Source organism: Rhinolophus sinicus, linkage group LG09 (assembly GCF_036562045.2).
Source record: "Rhinolophus sinicus isolate RSC01 linkage group LG09, ASM3656204v1, whole genome shotgun sequence".
Taxonomy (NCBI): Eukaryota; Metazoa; Chordata; class Mammalia; order Chiroptera; family Rhinolophidae; genus Rhinolophus; species Rhinolophus sinicus.
Genome location: NC_133758.1, coordinates 23367656 through 23393634, shown reverse-complemented (window position 1 = coordinate 23393634; position 25979 = coordinate 23367656). Strand labels below are relative to the sequence as shown.

General features: G+C 46.0%; 1 protein-coding gene across 2 annotated transcripts in view; it reads left to right on the top strand.

Annotated features, from left to right (window-relative positions):
* Positions 1–883: 883 nt before the first annotated feature.
* Positions 884–25979, top strand: part of SETBP1 (SET binding protein 1) — a 346614-nt gene continuing 321518 nt past the window's right edge. Inside the window, exons 1-2 of one of the 2 annotated variants that reach the window (XM_074340043.1) lie at positions 884–2071; positions 21195–21850. In XM_074340043.1, coding sequence (XP_074196144.1) covers positions 21365–21850 — 486 coding nt within the window. In that variant the 5' untranslated portion in view covers positions 884–2071; positions 21195–21364. Of the gene's footprint in view, positions 2072–2585; positions 2702–21194; positions 21851–25979 lie in introns of those variants that run through there. The other variant, XM_019739686.2, reaches the window with a different exon arrangement.

The following is a 25979-nucleotide window of genomic DNA, read 5'->3' as shown; positions in this document are numbered from 1 at the left end:
TGGGGCGGGGCAGGGAAGACACTTAGGTCAGAGGGGAGTGGATTATCTATTTAGAATCAGACTGAACCCCATCCAGGGACATGGACCAGGACGGGAGTTGGGGAGTCCTGAAACTCAGTCTCCTTTGCCCCACCTCATTGCAGCTTTCTTACGAAAAGAGTGATGAGAGTGCAGAAGCTCAGCGACAGAACTCAAACCAGCAGCCAACCCAGGCAGGCAGTGGTGGTAGGGGGCCATCATCCTCAATCCCTACCAAGTCATTCCCCAATCCAGATGTCCAAAAACTCTCATAGGGAACGCGGCACTCAGAAGTCCTCTCTGAATCTGAGTTCGGAGAAAACTATTCCCAGGTCTTTAGGCAAAACCACTTGCAAACCTTCCTGAATCCATATCCGTCCTGTATTGTCCTGTACCATAGACATGTCCCTGAGGAATTCTATTCCTCAGTTGCCTGAGGTTGCGAGTGGCCTGAAAAGGTCCCCCTTTGCAACCCAAATACAGATATTCAAAGAGATTAAAATACCACCATAGTTTGTATGAACTGAAGACATCATCCCACCTTATTCTTTCCACCACCCTGAATAGGACCTCCATGCCAGCGAGCATTTGTCATCTCTCCATGGCTTTCACCTCATCAGGCATATAATTTTTGTGAATAACGAGAAAACGCACATAAACATCTGAATGCATACATACATGTCGCTTAACAAAAAATAACCCCCTGAAAGTGAAATGTAATTACCAGGTTTAAAAAAAAAAAAAAAAAATGCACCCAGTTTCGAGAGCCTATCACATCTCGCGCCACGGCGCGCAGCTGCCCCCAACACTGCTCCTGTTGTGTCAGATAGTGGCAGTGTTGAGCCCGGGAACCCGCGCCGAGCCCGCGGCGGTCCCCGCGGCAGCCCAGTCTCCGCGGCTGACTCCCGAGCGCAGGAGCCTCTGGGCCGCGAGGGCGCTGGGGAGCGGGAGGGGCTTGAGGGCCTGCGAGGGGTCCCCGAGCGACATCTACGAACTGTTTTCCTTCTCCCTTGATAAGAGCCCCACTCCCTCCAATTGATCGAAATTCACCGAGAGAGGGAGGGTGAGGCAGAGAGGTTGCTCGTTCGTTACTGGTTGCGTCTCCCCGGTCTCGAACCGGGGAAGCGGCCTCCGGCCCGTTGGGTGATCAGGGAGGGTGCCCGCGCCCCAACGAGGTAGATCGCTGGGTGGCGGTCCCCGCTGGGCTCGGCCGAGAGGCCGCTCCGATCCTCCCCCCTCCCCCGCCCGCGCCTCCCCCTTCCTTTCAGTAGGACTCGGGGACTCGGGAGAGGGCGCGGGAGGCAGGCACACGGGCCCGACCCCACTCCAGCGCTCGCCGGGGACGCGGGCGGGCGGGCGGCGAGGGGACGCGGCGGGGACGCGGGACGGGCGCGGCCATGGAGCGGCGGCGGCGGCGGCGGCAGCAGTAGCGACCGCGGGCGGACCAGCGAGCGGGCGGGCAGGGCCACCCGGAGCCGCGGACCGAACTGCACAGCTCAGCAAAAGCGCCCTCGTCCTCCGCGCGCCGCCTCCTGCGAGCCCAAACCCGGCAACATTTTTTAAACCTCCAATCCATCCTTTGAAGAAAAGAAAAAAAAAAATAGCATTGATCGGAGAGACGGGGATATATATGTACATATATAATTTTTTTTGGCTCCTGCTAAAATTAGCCGGCTCGCAGCGCGTCCGTGTGCGAGTGTGTGTGCGTGCGGGCGTGTGTGTGTGAATGTGATTACTCCAGGACTCCTCGGGCTCCGGAGACGCCATTTTCCCCCTTGATATCTCTCTCCATAAATCGGTGGCGCGGCGGAGGCGGCCGCGCCGGGCGGGAAGCGCGGGGCCGGCCGGGGCGCCCGCCGCTCGCCGCCGCCTCCGCGCGCCCGGGGGCCCCTGCGCCCCCTGAGCGAGGGCGGCCCGCCCGCTGCTCGCTGTTTGACAGATGCTCATCGCCATGGAGTTGCCGCAGCAGCACCTTTGGGGGCTCCGGCGAGCGACCGGAGCCAGGATCTGAGCGAGCGCCCGAGCCAGCGGAGCCAGAGCCGCCGGGACATGGGTGAGCACGCGCGGCGACCTTGGCCCGGGAACCGGGCGCCCAGCCTCCCGCCGCGCCGCGGGACCCCGCACGCCCGGGGCCGGGGGCGGTGTGTGTGTGCCCTGCATGCAAAAGTTAACGTCGCCTGGCTGGGGCTTTGACTTTGCACCGGGCGGGAAGGGGGAGACGGGGCCGAGGGTTGCCGGTCCCGGTGAGGTTGCCTAGGATGGGAGCGATTCCGGCCCGCTCGCGGGTGGGCAGCGATGCTGGCTCATTTGGAGTGGCCCGTTGGTGGCAGCGATGGTGGAAGCGTCGGGCTGGAGGGCTGGAAGCTTATTGAGTTTCGCCTAATCTGATCACCCCCGACCCCCCCCCACCCTCACCCCCCGCCTTTTGCACCCTCCCTCGGTCCTGCAGCCGGCTGCCAGGGCTGGCGGGTTTGGCGTTGGTGGAGTGGACTCGGAGGGGGAGGGGGAGGGAAAGGGGTGGGAAGGCGGCAGGATTTTTTTTTCTCTCTTTGTAACTTGCAGGTTAAGTGGAGCTAGAGAGCTACATTGTAACCTAGTTGGATTTTTGGGGGGGAAATGTATCAGAATCTAACGTGTCGTTAATAGAAAGAAGAACAGGGAAGAAGTGGTCCAGCCGGCGAAGGTTGGTGTGTGCTTGTGTTGTGGCTCTGTGTTAGTCTTTCTCTTAAAATCTTAATCAATGGATCCGAGTCTCTTTCTGGTGCTCTCCGGTTTTGGGACTCTGAAAAGACAGGAATTCCCTTAAAAGCAGGCGAATGCCTTTTTTGAAAGCACGCATTGTGTGTGTTTCTAGAGGAGCCGTGGGCTTGGGAATTAAGGGCAGGCTTCCTTCCCCGTTCGGTGGTTTCCAGTGGGAAATCACTCCGGAAAGGGAGCCCTTCAGTATCGATTTATTGTTTTTGTCTTTCAAACCATTATCTCTTTGACTAAAATACTGTCTGAGAAGTTCCACAGAGACAAAGTCAGGTAAACTGGACTGGGTAGATATTTAGCAAGATGGTGATAACGGTGATGCTGATTTTGGTGTCTGTTTGTGATGGAAGCATTGTTGGGTAATAGCGATTTTCGATCGGTAGAGCATGCTGGTTCTAAAAAATAAATAAATAATAAATAAATAAGTGCCGAAATGCCGTCTTCCAGGCCCCCTCCCCGACATGCTCCAAGCACCCCTTCTTCCCTGACCCACACCACTTACAACAATTCTGAAATCGGATCCAACTGGAAATATTTTCTTTGGAGATCGGAAAGTTGTGCAATTGGAAGTAGGAGATAAAGCTAGAGGTCCTGGGAGCGTGGGGAGGGGGTTCTTAGTGCCCCCTGATGCTGCATTTATTCTTTATGTGTTGTCGGTGTGGGTTCTGAGGGTGTGTATGTCGGTCTAGAAGGACTGTTGAGGGAAGGATTTCCGATTCGTTTCCGCTTCAAATAAACTGTCCTGATAATCTCATGGTTGACGTCTGATGCTAAAAGGCCAATTTGTGTGTCTATCCCTGCAGAAGCTCGCCTCCAAAAGGGCAATTGATTCTGCAATTCTACAGCAGCCACTTTTCCTTCCAAGCTACCTCCCCCACCCCGCCAGACAGTCCACACCTTTTTGTCCTAAAGTTTGGTTGGGGGGGGGGGGTGCTCCATGGTTTTTACGGAACCGCTTGTATTATTTGTGTTTCTCTTACGTGATTTTTCATTCGCTTCCTTTTTCATTCCTTTACTCTTCATCCAGTTTTTCTGCCTTTCCTGTATATTTGTACAATTAACTGCATAAAGTAGCTGTCACCAAAACTGTTTGGCAGTTCGGCCCCATCTCTTACCCTTAGTTCACACAATTAAATTGGTTGTGCCCCATCTGAACTATCTTTGCCTTCGAAACGCGTGTGCGTGTGCGTGTGTGTGTGTGTGTGTGTGTGTGTGTGTGTGTGTGTTAAGAGGTGGGGACAGGCATGGGGTCCAGAAGAGGGACTGTGCAGGCCAGTTCTGCACCACTGGGGCCAGACCTGGATGATCTGGTAGCGTTCCCTTTGCACTCCCCAGTTAGATGTTGTCTGGCAGCAATGGGAAGGCGGGGCCAGCTGGCCAGGGGCGTGAGAGGGAGGAGAAAGTTTGTAGCACTTTAAAATGTAGCCAGTTTACAATCCCAGGCCACTCTCTCCCCTTTCTCCTGCTGTCTGTGGCTTCCACCATCCCAAGATTCCCAGAGGGAGGCAGGATCTCGTTTGCTTTGACCTGGAGTCCCAGGTTTCAGAGCGAAGTTGAAGATGCTGTTTTCCTCTGTACTTAATTGAGTTGCCTGCTACCAGAGGAAGGTGTTAGGACAGATCAGAAGAGTGTGGTTGGATACTGAGTATTTGTAAACTTCAGGGAATGTAGGCTGAGAAGATATGGAGACAGGGTACTCCGAAAATGCTGTTTGCATGCCACCCTCCCTTCCCCCATTAAGAAAAAAAAAATGTCTTAGTCTTGGAAAGTTGAATTGGTGTTAGAGCTGGGCTCTGGGAGCTGCTTGCCACTATAGTAACCTGAGCTGGGCTGGGGGGAGGAGGTGGTGAGCGAATGCAATCCGGAGCCAGAGGAGGGAAACCGACTTGTCTCTCATAGCAGGGAAAATAGATGTGTCACTGGAATAAACAAACTGGTGGTGGGGGAGGGGTCGGCTTGTAATGAACAGAAGGCTGAGTGGCTGAGAGGCAGCAGTGTAGGTTAGGAAGGGGACTGCTTCTAGCTTGGGAGAAAATATCCACTGCCTTATATGTTCATGAATGGGCTAGGCAAATGAAGGGGTGTAATCCGATCTTTTGTTATGTTAACATCAGAATGTTACATATGAAGGCGATGGTGGCAGACCCCGTTTTGGACTTCACACAGGGGAAGCCTGGGGGTATCCCAGAATGAACCAAGTAGGTCTTGGTGCCATGAGGGCTTCAGGTCAAGTACTTGTGTTCTTCATGGCAAGCTGCTTTGTAAATCACCTGACCTAAAAGAGGGTTGGGGGAAAAGAGAAAACTGTGTGGGATCTTTAGAATTTACTTGGAAATGGTCAGTGGGGAGAGGCACGAGGCAGGCATTTGCTGGAGAAGAAATAAATTGGTCGGCACTTTCCCCTGTATTCCTGATTCTGTTTCTGCCATTCTCTTGACTTTCAATTCCATTAGAGGCTGAATCAATACTTCCCTGGCACAAAAATGCACCTCTAGGAGAGGAGAGTTCTTTCAACCGGTCATTATTTTTAGTTGCACTTCAATCTCTGCTCTGAGGTTTCTTTATCCCATGCAAAAGAAGGAAGATGAGAGGTGGCTGTGGCTAGATGGATGGGACATCCCTTCTGGATTGCTGCGGAGACACTGAAACTTGGCGGGCCCTCAGCTTCCCAGAATGCCAATTTTTCCCTTGGAGACTTGAAGTTTTAATTGAAACCAGAAAGCTATGGAAGGCAGACCCAGCCAAAGAGACCTCGTTTTCTCTGCTGCTCAGGAATGGGAAATAAATAATTTTTTGCTGATGGCATTTCAGGTTGCTGCACTTCTGCTCCTGCCAGAAGAACAGGATAAATTGTGATTAACACATTAGCATCATCAGGAGTTTCAGCACCTTAAAAAATGGGATGATGTGAGTGAGTTTGTTCTGGGACCCATTGTATGGGATGGGTCTAGTGTGGGGGCAGGAGTCAGGAGGCTGTTCTGGTCCTGGAGAGGTGGCAGTACTGTCCCCAAAAAGGAGTCCTCACTACACATCACTTGCTTGGTTCCTTGCTGGAGAAGGGAGCAAAACAGTTCAATTCCATTGGCATATCGTGAAACTGGGTGAGCTTCCCAAAGTGTTTTGGGCCAGGATTAAGTAAGGAGTGCAATCATCATACAAGTGGCCGTATGTTTGGGCTTCATTTAGAGCTGGTGTTTCATGAGCTCTTCATGACCTTGCATATACGGTGAGCAGCCAAATGCTTGATAAGCGCAGACAAGTCAACACCAAGATGTCCACAGATTGTATGTGCTTCATGAATGCTGAGGAAAGATGCCATCCTACATTATAGTTTGATTTTGAGTCTTCATTTCCATTTTCACGTCGCCTTCTATTAGAATCTGATGCCCCCTTAGATGCACCAAGCTAGGCCAATAGAAAGTTTTGGGGGGAACTGGTAACCTTGGTTAGATGACTGAGTCCACGTGAATGGTCCTTACAGTCATCTGAAAATTTCAAAGGTTCAGATCGAAGCAGTTTCCCTTTCAGAGTTGGTTTTTCCCCCCTTAGACGATGCTCTGTAAGGTTGAGGAAACATTATTTCTTTTTAATGGCCTTTGGCTTAGAAACCCATAGTTGACTTCTTGTCCAGTTCAGAGCAGATGACGCAAGGGTCACATGGAGAAGTTGAGCAGGCCTGAGGTCCACAGGATCACCTGGGAGGAAGCAGCCATACCTCCCCAGGGCTCCCGCAGACCCATGTGCAATAACTACAGGCAAAGCCAGATGAACTGACCCCCAGGCATACAGAGGCTTCTGCCTTTCCCCGTGCTGGGGACGGATACAGGATGAATGGTGAGCAGATAAAGAGTTTCAGAACTTTGTTGGGTTCAAAAAATATTTCCCTGACCCAACTTTTTTTCCCATCAAAAAAATACTCCCTTACATATGCATGGCATGTTGCCCTTTGCAAAATTATCTTCAGATCACATTTCCCCCTTGATTCTCCTAAGGAGGGAGGCCAGATTAGCATTTTATCCCCACTCAGAAGATGAGGCAATTGATTAACAGTGACTTGCCGAAATGAGACAAAGAAATGAGACAAATTGGTCGTGGACCTGGGACCTGACCATCGAGGGTGAAAGTGTGAAGAGCATGACACCTGAAGTGACAAATCTGCTTTGGATCCTATCCCCACTACTTCCCAGCTAAATGACCCCCGGTTAAATTATTTAACCTCTTTGAGCCTCAGTAACCTAATCAGTAAAATAGGGATAAAGATGCTTATCCTGCCGACTTCACAGGGGTTGTGAGGATTAAATAATACCAGCTAATTTCTGTAATTGAACTCTGAGAGGATTTCCGTGTTGCCTCCTGCAAACTGGTCTTGAGATCAGTGTTGCCATCGCCCAGAGATTAATAACCCCTGGGTCTGACCAGAAATGCCTACAGGGACCCCTTGTGTTCTAAGACAGTCAAGGAAAGTTGTTTTCTGCTCTTGAGTTGACGCATGAAAAAATAATTTAATCAGTTGAATTTTTGGAGGCCTACTATGTCATGCATATCTGAGACACAAAGTCTCAGACAATATCTAGTTCGGACTCAAGGATGTGTTGGTGCTCAGGAAATGCTCTTCGAGTTAAGAATCAGAAGGAGAAAAGGAAAAAGTCATACAGACACAGAGAGAAAGAGTGTGAGGGGAGCTGCAGTGGCTGAGCAGTGACATTCAGGATAGAATTTTTAACCTCTCTAAAGAAACGATAGCAGGATTACTGATGTCCTAGCAAACCCAGGAAGTTCTGGAGAAATCTGGAAAGTTCTTCACTATCCATTTGCTCCCTGACTCTTATGGGGCGTTCCTCTTTCTCTCTCCCATGATTCCTGGCTCACCCTGTCCAGCAGCCTACCTCAGGCATCTGTTCTAGAGTGAACCCCATTTTATGTAACACACACCTCTGCTCCCATCAGACTGGTTTCCTCCTTGACCCTGGGTATTCTGTCCACCTCCACACCTCAGTTCACTCTATGTCGCCTCTGTAGAAGGTTTCCTGATTGGTCCCATTTAGCCAGAATGGCTACTTACTATCTCAGACCAGCTCTCTCTCAGCTCCTCACCCTGTCTCCAGAGCACTTGAGGTTTAAAGCACTTGCCTGGCAACCTGCTCATGCTGCCTCTCTGTTTGTTACCACTGTCTCCCGGGCTGTGAGTCCTCGAAGAAAGGGACCGAATTTGCCCCACAAAGCCCTCCCCCTGCTAATGAATGATTTCTGTTGCATGAATGGATCACAGACTTTATATAGTGATAGAATATTAAAAGTGAATGTTGTTTGAGGTGTGCTTAAGCTCTGCATAGTGAAGCAACACCAGGCCCTCTTAGACAAAGGGAATAATAACCACTTATGTTAATGGCTTTTATATTTTTGGCTATCTTTCAGGGGCAATCGTCCACTCTCAGTTTCTCCCTCAAAGCCTAAGAGCTAATGATGTTTTACCACATGTACATGCTCCAAGTCACTGATTCACTCACTCGTTGAATCATCAAACGTTTATTAAGTGCCTACTGGAGTCTCATTTTCACTCTAGCACACACAGCTTTTGACTTTCTCTGAAAATTCCAATTGCATTTTTTTGTCCACCACACTCATTTTGGCACTTAACCATGCCGTCTTCGTTGTTCCTTAAGTCCAAGTGCTTCCCAGCTCCTGGGTGACAGAGTGAGCCTGGCCAGAGAAATGCACCCAGAGGGGGAAGTTCCAGGGAAAGGCTCCTGAGAGGCAGGCTGCAGGCCAGGCTGACCAACCATTAGCATAAGATGTGGGACAAGTTGTATTGCCTTTCCACTCCTTAGCTTGAGCCATCATAGAGTGAAAGAGTTTGAATTGATAGGACATTCTGTGATTCGAGAGCTAGAAGGGTCCTGGGAATGTTAAAGCTTTCTTAAAACTCACAGCTCCTCAACCCCACTCTATGATACCCCAGCAATTGTCTAGACCAATCCCACTGAGGATTACTGCACTTGGCTAAGTGTTTGCTGTGGTTGGAAGAGTTACAAAAGGGGAACTAGGATCAGGAGAAGATCCCCAGTTAGAACCAGAGACTTGCAGGGCAGGGAAGGGAGAGGAGGGGGTGATGAGCTAAATGTGAAGAAATACCACAGTGAATGCTGTAGAAAAAAAGAATTGATTCTCTACATCTTTTTTGAAAACTGGTCCCCTGTGGTGAAATTACTGCACTGAGACAAGGGATATGAAGCGGACCAAGATAGCTCTGGAAAATCTAGAAAATATTCCCTATCTGGCTTTCCTACTGTTTCCTGTGCCCAATAGGCATCTGGAATCCCTGCTATGGTTACCTCAGGGACCTCATGGATCTAGGTGGCTGGGCATGATTTTTGTGTGTAGATTTCATTTGGCACGAGGACTGGGGTGTCCTCTCAATCCCCACAGCCGACTCTGCCCTGCCAAGGACTGTGCTCTGTAACTACTAGTGAGTTGGTGTGCATGCGTTTTGAGATCAAAGGGAGTGACCCACAGTTTGTCCAAAGCCAGAGAGCGGCGTCTTGCTTTGAGTTAAGGTAGGATCAGGAAAGTTAGGCTTCGACTTGAGTCCCTGTGAATGTTCAGAAGGAGTGTTGACTCACCTAGAAGCACACTGGTTGGATATTGAGAAAGACAGAAGCTCTGCAACCTACTGAGATGCTGCAATTACTTTTACCCTAGGACCTGGGATAGAGGGGTGGGGTTGGGGGGAAGCAGGCAACACTATTAACCTCAGCAAAAAGCAATTTCTTCATTATTCCATTCCTCTGCCAAAGATTTGCAGTTCTGTCAGTGGAAAGAAGCTGCTTGGGGTTTGTACTTAGAGCTGGAAAGATGTGGCGACAGGGGATGCTGAATTTGATGGATCCACCATAGCAGCCTCAGCACACTCATCAGAAGCAGTGGGGGCACCGTTGTTGTGCTTGTAACAAAATAATGAAATCTGGGTGGTAGGCCCCTTGCAGTTGTCGGGGGCTGTGTCTGTGACCTATTGTTATTTGAGCAATGAGAGGTTTGATTTTTTTTTAAATATTGATTAATAATGGTGGCTAAAAAGGGTGATTTGATGGGAAAGCCCTGTGGGCCTCCTTTATGCTCATTATTTTGTACTCTAGAGCTCGATTATAGTCAGTGTTTTGATCCACAAATATTTATTAAAGTCTCAGCATTGCAGCTTGTGTGAGCCATTGTTCCAGGCCCTGTTGGGTGGGAGAGGTCTGGTATGGGATGTGGGTTTTGCCTCTGGAGAGTGGACAGTGTGTTTGGAGAGACACGCTTAGTTCAAATGGAAAGCATCAGTCTGCAGCCCAAGTGGGGGCATGATCTAAGGGGAATTGTGCTAGCTGTATGATCAGAGCTAAGGTGAAGTCCAGGAAGGCTTGGAGGAAGATGTGATTTGAGGTTTGATGGTGGAATTGGGACTAAACTGAATAATAGAACAGATAAGAAATTCCATAGTCTTTCTTTCTGGGCCCTCTAATTTTGACTCCATGCCCTGTTCGGTCTTCATTCAAATCCCTGGACTTTTCAACCATGTCCTGCAAGGCACGTGCCAAAGCTACCTCTCCGCTGAGCCGAGATGAGAGCCATGACTGGAGTTTTCAGAGTGGGAGGCGTGTAGGTGTAAGGAGCACAGGGTTGCTCCCATTAGAGAATTTCCACACATACCACACAACGAACCTTGATGTCTGTCGGTCCTGGCCATCCCCAGTCTTGTCAACCACTACCTCTCCCGTCTGGGGTTCAAAAGAGTTATCTTTGGAATGAAAACCAAAAGATACATATAAGCATTCTGAATGGGGATCAGCCATTCTGAGGAACAAAAGAACTCTATGGTTCTGGTGCTCACCTCCAGGTGTTTAATGTATAATTGGAGAAAGACATGCACACGTTTCAGGAAACGCAGCATTTAGGTGACAGTTCAACATAGCTGAATCAGAAAGATAAAGGAGGGGAAATGGAGCTGATATTTGTTTAGCTCCCTGGTATGCCTGTCATCTCTTCTGTGGCAGAAGCACAAACATGCACGCGGCAGATTACACTTTATGTTCAATCGACAACAGGCAAAGCAATTGCTGAATCAGATGGTTGAGAAGTCAGGCAATTTGAATGAAGATGGAACAGGGCATGGAGTCAAAATTAGAGGGCCCAGAAAGAAAGACTCTGGAATTTCTTATCTGTTCAATTATTCGGTTTAGTCCCATTGCCTTCAGGGAAGTCCATCATTTTCATCCTGAATTTATAAATGGCCTGGTAGAGTTTTAAGTGACTACTAATTTTGGGCTCAAAGGAAAGCAAATTATATCTAGAGTAAGACAGGACTACCTCTGTCATTTTAATAAATTTCTCAACTTTGGTTTTCTTAATCTGTATAATGTGTACATCTCAAGGTTAAATCAAATAATATACTTAAAACCCTTGTTGTATACTACATGCCTATTAAAAGTTAGGATCCTTTTCTTTACTATGTGGATCTCTCTACTCTATTTGGACGGGACACACTCTGATCAGTTACTTCTTACAGGTCTACCCTACCACATGGAACCTATTTAGTGCTATTCTGCATATATTATTTACTATTTCCCTTGTAAGATTCTGTGAAGACACTAGGAGGGCAGATAAGAAAGCTGATGCCCGGAGGGTTTAAGTGATGTGACAAGTCAGATGGCAAACTGGTTTTGGAGCTCACATCTGTAGAAGCAGTTAAAAGTGTTTGGTTGAAAGCTGACATTACTCTGTTTTAGAGACATCGTGGTGTAAAAGTAAAAAGCACAGGCTCTGGCATCATGTTGACCTGGATTTGTTTGTGGATCTGGCACAGGTAGTGCGTGCCCATGAGCAAATTGTCAACCTCCTTGGACCATCATTTTCACATCTGTAAAATTAGGGCAAGTCTCCTGTATCACAGGGCTGTTGTCCAGATGACACTGATGGTGGCCATAAAGGCCATCAGTTATGTTTAACCCCCCCCCCCCCAACTCACTACAGCTGTGCCCCTTCCTTGACTGCTTGGAGAAATGCAGGCCACAGGTAATTGCCAAAGCTAGAGAGCCTGTGGATGTGAGGAGTGGCTCGGCCCTGTGCTGTCTCCAGGGGCCCAAGAACCAAGGCTCATTCTGTTGTGTTGTTTTATTGGTTCCCAGAGGAGGCACTATTTTTGCAGCTAGAGCTGGAACTGTTCACAGACAGTGTGCCCAGCCTCAGGCTCCAGAAGCTTGATTCTGTTTGTTTCTCTCCCTGTTGTGGAGATATGAGGACGAAGAGCCTGACCCTGAGTTTTGGGTTAGGCTCAGCCAGACAGAGCTGCAGATCTATAAGGTACCTGACCTATCTTTGAGGGGATTCTGTTGAGGAGATAAAGCTCAGCACCTGAGAATATTAGAGCTGGAGGGAGCCACGGAGTTCAACCCCTCACACTCTCTCATTATACAAATGAAGATAGGGAGACCCAGGGAGAAAAAGAAACTTGCCCAACACCACCCAGCTCCAAATGGCAGAGCAGGGAATTGAATCTGGAATTCATGAATGACCTCAGTCTTATTTTCTCTATGAGACAAACTGGGAATAAGAGGAAAGCAATACTCAAACAACATCAAAACTCTAAAGTTAGCAGGTACAAATTAAAGTACTTGTATGTATTTTCTCATTGTAAAGGGAGATGGAAGAGGTTGGTCTTCAGCCTCTGTCCCTCATGCTTTCCTTGTGATCTGTGAAGAGAAGGAAGCATTTAGCCAAATAATACCATGGGCAGTACAGACTATGGAAGTAAATCAAATTTACCAAAAATTTTGAAGACCCACTAAGGTGATTCCAACATATCCTTTCATAAGTATCTATTTAGTCTTCATTACTTTTCAAAACAACCCTTGAGGTAGGATTATTACCCAATTTCCAAATGAAACTTGAACAGTTTAAACATATTTTCCAAGAACATAATTACTAGTGGAAATGAAAAGCTAAGAAATGTAAACCTGTGACATCATATCAGTGCTACTTCCAGTCTTCTTTTCAAGGATACACGTGGCTTGGACACTTGCTATTGGACACTTACTGTGTGTGTTCATTGTGCTCTGAACTGTGGTAGAGACCGACTTCAAACCCAGCCCCTTCCCCCGTGGAGGTCTTCACTCATGGTCTGGTGGGAGAGATAAATAAGTAAAGGGAACACTGTAATGCTGTTTTCCAAATGCTTTGATAACAGAATGCCTAGGGAAGTGAGAACAAGACCATCTGTGTGTATGAGTGTGTGTGTGTGTACTCTCACATGTGGACACATAGAGGGAAAGGAGTAGAAAAGGAAGGTCCAGTCAGTCTTCTTGAAGGAGATGAGCCTTGACCCAATTCTTGAAGGATGACTTAGAGATAACCAAGTGGGGAAAGGAGAAAGTGCAGGCTGGTCAGAGGAGGTAACAGGGAATCATAAGAGGTGATACAAATCAGTGGACTTGGGGGAGCTTCAGCTCAGGAGATGCTGCTGGGGAATGTTTGATGCAGTACTCTGGGAACACAGCTTGGAGGAGGCAAGCTGTGATCAGGAAGGTACCACACAGGTATGTAATATAAAAAAGCCACCAAGTCTGAGCTTCAGTCTTTGCTGTAGACCATTGGTGTGTTTCCAGGGTCAGAGAACTGTGGTGTAGAGCTGCCTTTGCCTTTGCTGATTGAGAGGCAGGTAAGGGTTGGGTCATTAGATCAATTTATCAGTGTTTATGGAGCATTCACTGTGGGTGTTTCTGTAGAAGGAAGGATTTCAGAGACACATCACTCAGTGTCTTGGGCTCCTGAGTCAAATGGTGCCTGGCTGGCCTTTGACACAGCCTCTCATTCAACATTCACTCAGCAAAGAATTTGGAGTGTTGCTCCTTGCATCAGAAGTTGTGCCAGGCTCTGTGGGTTCTATGGTGAGCCAAACAGACACAGCTCCTACCCTCCAAGGCTTACCATCTAGTAGAGGAGGCAGAGTTGAAACCAAGAGTGATGCAGATATTAATTATAAACTATAGTAAGCGCTAGGAAAGAAACTTCTATGTGTTAAAGGTACAAAGCAGGGAGTCCTGATGTGATTTGTGAAGCTCAGGGAAGTGTCATTTGCCTGGGCCTGAGTAATAAGGAGGCATTAACTCAAGGGGGTAGGAAGAGGATCTCAGACACATACAAAGTCCCCCAAGTGGGAACAGCCACTTCTGAGCCTCCAGAAGATATCTTAGAAGACACAGAGAGTTGAATGCTCAACCACCCCCAAAGCCAAAGTCAGACAGTCAATATGTTGCCAGAATTTGAGATGGGATTCTCATAACTATAGGCCAGTGAACCTAGATTTAAAATACAGTTGCTTCCCTATCAGTAGTCAGGTAGACTCACATTCCATTCTTTTATACCCCTTGCCCCCTAAGATCAGAAACTAACAATTTCTGTCAACCAGAAAAATAGGCAGTCCTCTGCATGGGCAGCATTAATAAAACAACTAAAGATGGTCTCCTCCCTAACGTAATTATATGTATTCTCAAAGTCTACAATTCTCAGAAAACAAATGGCAAGACTGGAAGAGAAAGATTTGGGAGGAGTAGAAGAGGGACATTGACTTCTTGACAGAGATGTTTCCTAGAGTAAAGCGCTCAGATAGACATAAAGAGAATTTGTAGCAGTGCATATTGTGGACGTCAGCCTTTCAGGTTTAAAGACTATGGCCAAAGGATCCCCTCTTAGTCCAGCAAAAAAAATAGTAGATAGATGTCTACTGTCCATGGTAGTCTAATAAATGCTTAGCACCCTGTTCTCCAGATTTTTTATAAGCCCTGATTTAAGTTTGCTGATTCCTGTGGTGTAAACACTCCTACCACAGCCAATTTGCAACTTGACACCATTAAATGTGGAGCTGGGAAGAGATTCACATGTTAGGTTCTGTTGAGCCCCCGGGGCTGACTTCAGCACACCTCTGTCACTGGTCACTAGGAAGTGAGGCAATTGGATCACTGATAACAGCAATACCTCTGAGAGGAGGATTTGATTGGCCTCAAGATGACTAGAAGGTAGAGTCAAAAGGAGTCCAGTGCTTTCTCTCTAGGCCAAGACTCTCTCCTCGTTAGAGCACAAGTAAAGAGAAATAATCCAACATGAGACCTTAGGGGGGAAAATACTCAAAACAAGGTGAAAGGAACAGTATTATGATAATTGTTTGCTACAACAGCAAAATCAGAATTTTAAAAAGCTGCCAGACATCTACAATGGGAAGAAACATGACCCTGATGGAACAGGAACATAAAGTGATAAAGAGGGAGCATGCTGAGATGAAAAGGCATTAGAATCAGCTGGAAGGAGGGTGAATAAAGTAAAGAAAGATTGCAGGAATACATAATGTGCAATAGCAGAATTAAAAATCCACAGTCAGTAAAGGCAAAGGGAGGATGGAGATAGAATTAAATTTGTATTATGGAGACTAGATTAAGGTATGTTCTCCCACAATGAAAAACAAAGAAATAAACACAGTGAGAGAGAGAATGAAAGAAATGGAGAACAGGGCTGAGAATTCTAAACTAAGATTTACAGGAAAAATGTAGAAAGAAGCCAGCACCGTTGAATAGAAGAAATAATGAAAGGAATAATTGAATGGGACAGTTTTGAACTGCAAAGAACCTACGTCTACAGATCCAAAAAGCTCACTGTGTTCTAAGAAAAATAAAAGGAGTGTGATCCACACTACACTCATTTTGTCATTAATAAAATTCTACAACAACAGCAAACAAAACTTCAATTATAACAGCATAAAACAAGTTTTCTACGGAAAAAACAAAAAAACGAAACAAACATAAACAAGCTGGGCTCCCTTTTTTATTACTTCAAATGCTAGAAGACATTCTGCAGGGTTTTGAGGGGAAAGGTTCTGACTCGATGATTATATATGGTCAGCTCAGTGTCTTCTACGTGTAAAGATGAAAGAAGTATCTGGCCTTCTGGGGATTTGCAGAGTTCAGAGCAGGTAAGGCTGAGGATGCAGAGCTCTGGGAGAGTTTGGGAAAGGTCAGGAATGAGGCAGGGGACCGTCCTATATTTATGATTGTTTGCCTTTAAGACCTTATGAGGCACACGTATTATTTTAAAACATTTTTATAAGGAGCATGTAGTTCCATGAATAAAACAGATAAAAACCATGACCTAATGAGGAAGATCAGAAAGATGGTTTTTGTTCCGTTTTGTTGATGAGACACTGAGATTGAAAGAGGGCTTATGAATTCTCCTAAAAAGCAGAATTAGGTCCACAGTCCACATCTTTGACTCCTGTTAGATATGCCAAGGCCTTTGTCAGCCCCACCATGTTATTGCTTTGGAAAGCAGCATTCGGGTGAGGATGGCCTGCATGTGCCCTGGGAGCAAAGCAGACGGGAGAGCAGGATGATGCTGGGAAGCCCAGCCCTAGTTGCTTTATTCATTTATTAATTCAATCGATCAACATTTCTTGGGTTTCCCTTATGCGTTGGGCGCTGTGCTAGGTGTTGGGATTGCATGGATGCCTATTCATGCAACTGATGCCTATTCTTAAGAAATTCAGAATACTACAGTAAGGGGGGAAAATACCTACAAACACAGATTACTAGTGCTTTATGGTCACGGCAGTTTACCACATACACCTGGTAAAACCTAAGCCCATCAGAACCACATAGTAACAATCAGAGTTCTGGGCCGCACCCCGGAGCTCTGAATCCATAGGTGGGGCTTGAGAATTTGCACTTCCACCAAGTTCCAGGATTAGTAAAAGTTTCCCAAGGCTCCAGGTAGAGAATTGCATTTACATTAGGAAAAAATTCTTCCATCATGCAAATTTGAAGGGGCGGGAAGATGTACTTCTTGGGACACACTGTGTCATGAGACACATCTAGCCAAGCAGGATGCCCCAGGTCTCAGAAAAATCCTTCTGTAGGTCACACTATGTACTTTGGAGTGTCCCTGTAGGTCTATGGTGTGCCGGTTAACACTACAAAGTCTTGAGTATGGAAGAGACCTGGGTCCCCCTCCATTCATTGCTAAGTACAGAGTAAGGGACTCCAAGTGGCTTTTCTAGCATCACATTGTCTGTGAGTGGCAGGACCAGGAGAAGAGCCCAGATGTCTGGCCTCCTATTCCAGTGTCCTTCCCAAATACACCAGCACCCTCTCCTTCTAGCCCCTCTGTTCCTCTGGAAGCACCTAGGCAGTTATTTCCTAACATTATCATTGTTCCTGTACCCTGCCACCCCACGCCCTGCAGGCAGCCACGGAAGGGTTAACGTCTGTTGGACTGGAGGCTCCCGTCAGGCACAGAGGGTGCATTGTGCACCCGCCCCCTCTGGGTGACTTGCTGACTGCTGGAATGGGACAAGGCAAAACGTTTTCACCTTGCTTCGGCTTCCCCTCCTCCTTGAGTGTGTGAGTGAGCCCGTGAGCGTGTGTACTCACACGCACTTGTTGTCGGGGGTGCACCAAAGAGGACATGCAGTGGTCTCCCAGACTCCCCACCAAATTGAACTGTGAATTTGGGGTGGCAGGTACGTGCGGGAAGAAGGCAAAGGGAGAACAACAGCTTTGTGTGCTGGTGAAGTAAACAGACAGGTTAGGTTTCTCTGCTCTTTGCTTTTGAAAGCTTCTTTTTATTTTCCTAAGGTGAGGGGTGCATGCGGACGCGAGGGGCTGGGTTATAATCCTCAGCAGAGGCAGTGAATTTCGCAGGGGCTGTTTCGGTGGCTAAAGCTGCTGTTGGAGTAGCTTGAACCACAGGACTTGGAATAGCTGTCGGGGGGCTGATTCATTTTCATTCAGAAAGAACTTCTGGAAGTCCTCCCAATGCCCAGTGCTGCACTGGGTGCTGAAGTGAATGTGAGAGTTGTAGAACTGCAGTTGGTCTCAGCCTGAAACTGAACTGCAGTCAAGTGAGGGAAATGAGATTTGCGCACTTGAAACAACGAGAAGACAGTGCAAGGCTAGTATTTAGGGGCAAGCTATGCAGCTGGGTGCAATGTAAGTCAGGCCAGGGAGTGAATGCTGTGGGCCAGAGTTTATAAAATATAGTTCCGGGGAAGCGAACACTTTGGCATGGCCTTGAACTATGGGAAGGCTTGGGATCTGTTATTCATTAGTTCATTCATTCCTTCATGCGACAGACATTTGGTGGGCACCAGTTGTATGCCAGGCATTGCAGGCATCGGTGGGAAGGGAAATAAGAAAAGATTCTATAAAAATACCAATGCAGAAAGAATTCTGTGTGTATAATGCTACTGTGGAGACTTAGTGTGACTTGAATAGGAAATGCAAGTTGGAGGCTAATGAGCCCCAAGACTGGATTCTGAAGGGTGAAACTGGTATGGAAAGCCTGGAATTGATGAGTTCCTCAGATTGGGATTATTTGAGACTGCATCGCTGTTTCATCTCTAGTATTTATCGTGTTGTAGTCACACTTCTCTGGTTCAGGTCCTCAGGCAACAAGAATTGAATTTCAGCTGAGCCTCTGTATGGTCCCCCGCCTGTAATATCAGGTTCTCTTAATTCACCCCTCATATCACTTGCCAGAATTATCTTCCTAAAGCATAGCCTTAATAGCGTCTCCTCTCTATTGACATCCCTTAAATGGCTTTTCCCATTACCTGTAAGATAAAATCCAGCTAATTAGTGTGACATTCAAGGAAGTCCATGATCTGGCTGTAACCTTTTATCTCCTGCTGTGTCGTTCACCACTCCCCATTTCGCACCATACCTCTTAGCCAAACTTCAGCTGTCTCTTCCCTGAAGCTTGCATGCTCCTGCCCCAGGCCTTGCCTCATGCTGTTCCTTCTTTCTGCCGTATCTTCCATCTGCCCACTCTCCCTATTGAAGCCCCTCAAGGTCAAGGCCATATCCTATGCTCTCCTTCAAGTCTTCCTGGGTAGTTTGCCATTTATCTGTTTATACCTTGCCCAAGTGGAAAACACTTTCTTTTCCCTTTGTTTCTATCCTTTATTATAGGACATATAAAAATCTGTTCTGTGTCATTTTTCAAGTCACTATTCAAGAGTGTCACCTCCTTGAGGAAAGAGATTGTATTTTAATTGTGTCTTAGGATCCTGACTTGAGGAAAACTGAAAGACAAAAATTGTTGCATTTTTCCTTTTGGTGGATCTCTTACTATTTGAATTTTAACTTTTGGAACTTGGTCTTCTACATCAATTAGTTAATGGTTTATGCCATTAAATATAAGAAACTCTGAAGTGAATCATTTGTTAAGGGAAGATACTTTCTTAGTATTAATAATACATCTACTCCATACACCTAACCATTTCTCTGAAGTTTAGATTTCACTTCTTTTCTCTCATCATAGAACCTGCAGTACACACTGGCCTACTGTGGTTCAAAGGTCCAAATGGATTTAGGTTAGGAACATTTTATGGGGACCATGCCTCACTTGTTTGCCCTAACCTAAGGGTAGCTTTATAAGTGGGTAACAGCGAGTCAAAATGGAACATTGGAGATTCGTGACCGAGGGAGTAAACCACTGAAAACTACTGCCATAACAAAACATGGCTTGCAATTTGTATGGTTCTAGGGTATAAACTGAGAAAGACCTACTGGATTCTCATTGCTTGAGAAGCAGGGAAATGTTCTAGGGCATCTTGATGTCTCCAACAGCTAGTGTGGTTCCTGACACTAAGAAGAGAGGTTTCAATGAATGTTGACTTGAATATAACTTTTAAAAAATTGTGTAAGATTTTTGGGCCGGTAGGCAGATCAGGTTAGACGAGACAAAGAATCAATCTTATAAGTAAAAGAAACAAGTGTCACCTAGTCGAACTGCCTTTCCCATTCTTGAGTGGGGACTTTGTCCCTTTCGTAGCATGGATGTAGTGTTCGATTGACAGCTTCAGCGAAGATGCTCATGCCACCTGTTCTCTTCTAGAAATGCTGTGTTCATTGGGTTTTCCCCAAGTGGAAGTAGTCATAAATGTGTCTGTCAGTAGGGCTGAGCAGTTTCTGGGAACTGAGTGTGTTCCTTGGTATCTCTGGGGAGCAGGTCAATGTGAAGCTCCAGCTACCTTGCTGGCTGGCTTCCTCGCAGGGCGTCAGCTGAAAAAGTACTGATTCCAGAGGGAGCATGTACATGCCCAGCGTTAAGGTTCCAGTTCATGGCTGTCCTGAATGTGTCTGTGTGGGCATTGTTAGAATATTATGGTGGGCTCATTTGCCGACCAGCTCCTTAAATTGATGGACTCAGTGGTAGAAATATAAGGTGTGCAGTAATGCCTTCTTCTGGGAAACTTAAAGAGTAGCCAGGAATTTAAGAAGGCTCGAGTGTGATCTCACCTCCAGCCTAGGGGTGGAAGGAAATGAGGTCTTGAAGTTTTGTGCTCTAGGGCTCTAGATTTTCTCTTGAGAATGAGCATTTGGTCATCCTTTTGGGCTTTGTAAATGATGAGTAAGAAACCAAGAATAACGGAACGTGGAGTGAGTGAGGGTGAAGGATAGTTTAGCTGATCCTACGATAGTCTGGAGAAAGCCTGACTGATTTTTGTCTTCCTTGTGAGGAAATCAGAATCAAAGATCCTGGTGGATGGGGAGTTGGGGTGGGGGGTTTCCCTAACACTTCCAAAGGCCTGTGAAATGCTCCCTGTCTCCCTGTCTCTGTTTTGTTGTCATATAGACTTAATGCCCGTTTGTTTAAGGACCACAAAGGGAATTAAAAGTCTGTAGGATAGCCATTTTTTTATCTAAATAATCGATAATGGTTAAATACCTTTTGTGTCCATAGAAACATTTTTAGAGTTGGTTTTTCTTTTTTGTTTTCAAGCCTGTGCCTAAGATTTGCATTTCTTTTAAGAATTAGATAAGGCTATTGCATAATTGAAATAATTCATAATGAAAACTGATCAGGAAAGAATGGTTAAGATGTCAGCTAAATGTCCTTCCTCCAAGGGGCTGGAGAGCTTGGCCCAGGCACCTCATGGGTTGTGTTCAGCTTGGCAAACTGTTTTTCATACGTGAGAGGGTGCGAGGGAAGTGGTGCAAGAAACCAGCCAAACGCAGTTCCCACAGACCTGAGCATCAACACTTTTGACTTCCTTTCATCATGGTGGGTTTTGATGGTGACTCAGCCATCTGTGGCTTTGGTTTAAGAAGCTTCTAGCTGGTTATTGGTCTGGAGGGCTTGCATCTCTTATCTTTCTTGGTCCACAGCCATAAATGTCAATAACAATTCAGTGAAGGGGTATGTGTTTGTGTGTGTGTGTGTCCCCCTAAACCCCCCTCTCCAATTTAATCCAAGTTGGGATGTATGTGTTCTGATGGATTTCTTCCCATCACTTTTTCTGATGCCATAGATAAATGGGAAGGGGCTTCTGGCACTTAGATTGCATTGCTTCAGAAATCCTCTTCCTTCCTGCCGTGGCTAATTATCTCTCTGCTTCTCAGTTGCAGATCTGATCTCTTCTGAACACCTCGCTGTGACTCCATCCCTGAGACTCTGACCCCAGCAGCCAGACGACTTTGTCCTTGGAATTTTGGGTGTCCTCTCTTCTTCCCTTTCCTTTCCCCCTTTTCCCTTCCCCCTCCTGAGAACTCCTGAAGACTGTAGGATTATCATGGAGTCCAGGGACATCTTAAGCAGCTCCCGGCAAAGGGGGAGCGAGTCGGAATTCCTGCCGGTCTCCTCAGCCAAGCCCCCAGCTGCTCCAGGCTGTGCAGGGGAACCTCTGCTCTCTGCTCCAGGAACTGGGAAGGGGATCCCAGTGGGTGGAGAGCGCATGGAGCCAGAGGAGGAGGATGAACTGGGCTCAGGGCGTGATGTGGATTCCAACTCCAATGCAGACAGTGAGAAATGGGTAGCAGGAGACGGCCTGGAAGAACAGGAGTTTTCTATCAAGGAGGCAAACTTCACCGAGGGGAGTCTGAAGCTGAAGATTCAGACCACAAAACGGGCTAAGAAACCCCCAAAGAATTTGGAGAACTATATATGCCCACCTGAAATCAAGATCACCATCAAGCAGTCTGGGGACCAGAAAGTGTCCCGTGCTGGGAAAAATAGCAAAGCCACGAAGGAAGAGGAAAGAAGCCACTCCAAAAAGAAGGTAAGGAGCCCTGTTTTGTAGGGTTTTGTTGTTTGTTTGTTGTTTGCCATTTTTATCCTCAACTTCTAAGGGTCTCTTTTCTCATTACTTATTTATACTTAACATCACCGATAAATTCTGAAACTTTAAGAGAAACAACAACGAAACCAATTTTATCATAGGCTCATTGATATAAAGAAGAGTTGATTTCCTGTGGCATCTCATCAACATTATAAGGGAACAAGTTGAACTCATTGACATTATTTGAGGACCTGCTATATTTCTGAATTACCGATTTCCTTGGTGGTGTACTTAGGGCCTCTGATAACTTGGTATAGTGTCCAATTTATTATTAGATCTTCTACCCACCTGACCAACAGTAGCTACTAGAATTATAATTCTGGAGCGTTCCTATTTATTGTGTAGCAGTCGATTGGCTGGGTCAGATCCGGCTAAGCTGTGACAACATTTTTGAGGTTTTACTTTTGCTTTGATCTTTGTTTCAGTTTTCAAAGTTGAGAGTGGGATGTTGAAAAATTTTGGTCAATCAGAACAGTCAAGAAATTGGTATAATCTTTTGGTTTCAGTCCCTATTGTACATTTTTCTAACATAGGCGAGTCTCTCACTTGACTAAGGGAACCCAGTCTTTGTAGTAAGTGAGCCTCTTAGAGGGCTGAGAGATCATTATTCTGAAAGCCAGTGGTAAGCATTAGAACTGGAACTGGAGAAAGAAAAGGGACAGGCCACTGGCCTGAATCTCTGTCCACACATCATAGACTTTTAAGATGGGGTGTTCAGTGAACTTGGTTGGTTGTCATTTTCCTCCTTAACAACCATGGGTGTAGAAAAAAGCTCTCTAGATGACTGGGGATGTCATTTGGTTAAGAAAGAATAGGTCCAGGTTTCATTGTATTTATTTTGTATCACAGGGTTACAGTGACCTCTCCTCCTGGGAGGGGTTTGTTACTCCTCTGTGAGAGCAGAGGAGTGAGTGCCACAGTCTAGAAAGTTTCTGTTTTCGCAATCCTTGGGACTTGTGCGTAGCTATGGACAGAGCCCGCTTGTTGACTGAGTTCTTGGATTCTAGGTTGTAGGGGTTAATTGGAGTCTTTTTAACGCTTTCCCCCATATCTTATCATGTATCTGGGCTTCAGCCATGATGGATTAACTAAATGACACCTGTAAATGAACCTTGGGCCTTTATAACCCATAGATAATCTGTATTGTTTCTGTTGTCGGTGGTCTTGGAGCTTTGGAGTCGTTGTTTTCAATGAAACTGCTAGAATCATTGTTCTTTCTGTAGTGTAGGGCTTGCGTCCTTCCTCACACGAGGGATTTGGGTCTGATGGGTTGCATTTCAAATCCAAAGACTTGGACTAGAAGAGACTTTCTAGGATGACCAATGCCTCCCAGTTGGCTCAGACTATCCTGATTTTAAAACTGAAAGCCCTGCATCCAGGAACCCGCTCAGTCCTGGGCAAGCCAGGACAATTGGTTGGTCACCTGACTTGACTATTCATAACGCAAAGGAATCGTTCGAAATTGGTTTGTTTGTACACAACATAGAGGCAGTGCTTTCCCCTTCGCCCTCCCCATTACAACTTTGCTGTGCTGTCTGTGTCTCTGTCATAAAACTAAGGATTTTCTATATGCATGTGGAAACTTCTGAGAATCTGGCAAGCAAATTCAACAGCTCGCGTCAAGCTCCATGTAGGAACTGAAGCTTTGCATTGGAGGTGGGTCTCTTCAGCTTTGAAAATAAAGGAATATCTTTGTTTCTAGCCACTGAGATGGCCAGTTCTTTGTGTGTTGGTGGATTTTTGTGTGGGTGGGTGTCTTAAAAAGTGCAGCAACTGTTTTCCCTCCATTCCCATCACTACCAGGATAGGAGAAGCCAAGGACCATTTTGGGTGTGCAAACCCAAATTCACTATTCTGTAAAGACATCCTTTAAACAGGTATTGTTTCCCCTAAAACCATATGATTGTCCCCACATAGAGTCTTCTGCCTATTGGAATACCCTAGAATAAAACTCTGGAATTAGTGATATGGGGATGATTTCAAAGCTGAAATGTGCAATGGACCGCTATTCTCATATCTGAAATTCTCAGGCTGGTCATTCTCACCCAAAAAGCTGGATGCCCTTTGTGTGCTTTATTGGAAAGAGAGATAAAATCACTTCCTTAAATATGCAACTTAATCAAATCAGTGTTTCTAAGCCTCAGCAATTAAGGTGGCAGAAAGGAAAGGAAAAGGCTGAAATTCAGTGCATTACGGCTGATACTGTAATGGGAATATCTACAAAAAACCCTAAATTGTTAGGCGCTTTCTTCATGTTGTACCTCTCCATCTTTCTTATGTTTATTTACGCCTAGAGCTGTTATTTCCCAGAAATGAATGAACTTATCAGCACTGAGTCATAATGACTTGATAGACATTAGGGGCTTTCTCTGATCTCTGTTAGATTAGCATGTTAACTTTGGTACTCTTCAAGTTCCTGTTGTTTTGCAAACAGTGAGTAAATAAAAGCTGAGGCTGAGGTGGAGAGGTGGAAACCTTGCCTGCCGTTTGTATAGAAAAGTTAAGTGTCATGAACTTGCAGAATTTACTTACCTGTATGAATGGGAAGTATGTGATCAGTTATTTGTGGTAGGAGAAAGGATTAGAATGGTATTTTCTAAGTGACAAGTCAATGTCTAACTAAAATCCAGGCTTCTGAGTCTTTTTTTTATGAGGCAAGCTACTCATTGAAGAAGTATGCATGGAAAGGGTCCTGGCATTGTGAAGTCTTCTGCTGGGAGCTAGGAAGGAGGCCCTGTGGAACTGGTCCTTGAGCTGGTGGACATGCCTACCTGGGAGTCCCCTGAACATATGTGCTGACTTAGAGCAGGGTCGGCAGATTATAGTCTGTGGGCCAAATCCAGCCCCCAGCCAGTTTGTGTCTAGCCCACAGGCAAAGAGTGGTTGGGAAAAAAATCGAAAGGAGAATGATATTTTGTAACATGTGAAAATTACATGAAATTTAAATTTCGGTGTCCGTAACAACAGTTTTATTTTTTTGGAAAAGAGCCACATCCATTTGTTCCCATTTTGTCTGTGACTGCTTTTGCACCCTAACAGTGGAGTCAAATGGTTGTGACAGAGACTGTGTAGCCTACACAGCTTAAATTATTTACTGTCTGGCCCTTACCAGACCAAACAACAATAACAACAATAACAAGAACAACAAAATAAGCATTTGTTGACCCTGGACTTAGGGAAAGGACATGGAGTTTCAGGATATTTTGTTTCATTGTTAATGTTTCAGCCTCCAGTTTTTTCCCTTTTTTTTTTGCAGACCAATTAATTTTCTTCAAGTCATTGTTTGACAGCCTTAGGCAAAGACAGCTTATATTGGATCCCGAATGATTTTCTTTTTCATTGGTTTTTGTAAAAAGAATGCACCGTAGGATAATGATAGCATTCCTTACATATCACAGCGATGTCTCTGCTAGGTTAACTCTATTTCTATGTGCTCTACTGCCTTGGGGTGAAGAGACATATGTGTGGCCTCCCCAAGAGCTTTATTCCAAATCTCAACTCTAGGACGAATCCTCCAATCAGAAGAGGCATTGCAGGTGTTCAGGCAACACGGTCCCTCAAGTGGTCAGATGTTAGGAGGGACCTCACTGGCTCAAGGGTGCGTGGATTCCTTTATCCAGGGTACTGGTCACCTTCCTTCCATATGAAATTAGGATGGCAACTGAGATGCTAGTTGGAAGAGAGTTTATGATGAATGGACCTACATGAGGTGTAAGAGCAGTGTTTGGTAAGAGACAGAGACTGAGAAGAGGGCTGAGAACTATTTCAGGGCCTCAGAACTGCCCTTTGGATGCCACTTGCTCTTTATCACGGCACCGATATTGTTACATCTTAGGGTCACTCAGGTAAGTGATGTACTAACTTAAGCTTCTTCTCGTTCCCTTCCAGACAGAGAACATGAGAGTGAGTCTCTAAAAGCAAGTGCAGGTATAACACGTGAGCATAAAATGTTCCAACAGTGACAGGTTTTTAAGAGGCTCTTAGCAGAGCAGAGCTTAGCAGCTCTCCTCGTTTCTGAGGACTTTCCATGGAGTCAGGGACACCTATCCAGGTTCAACATCATGAGAAG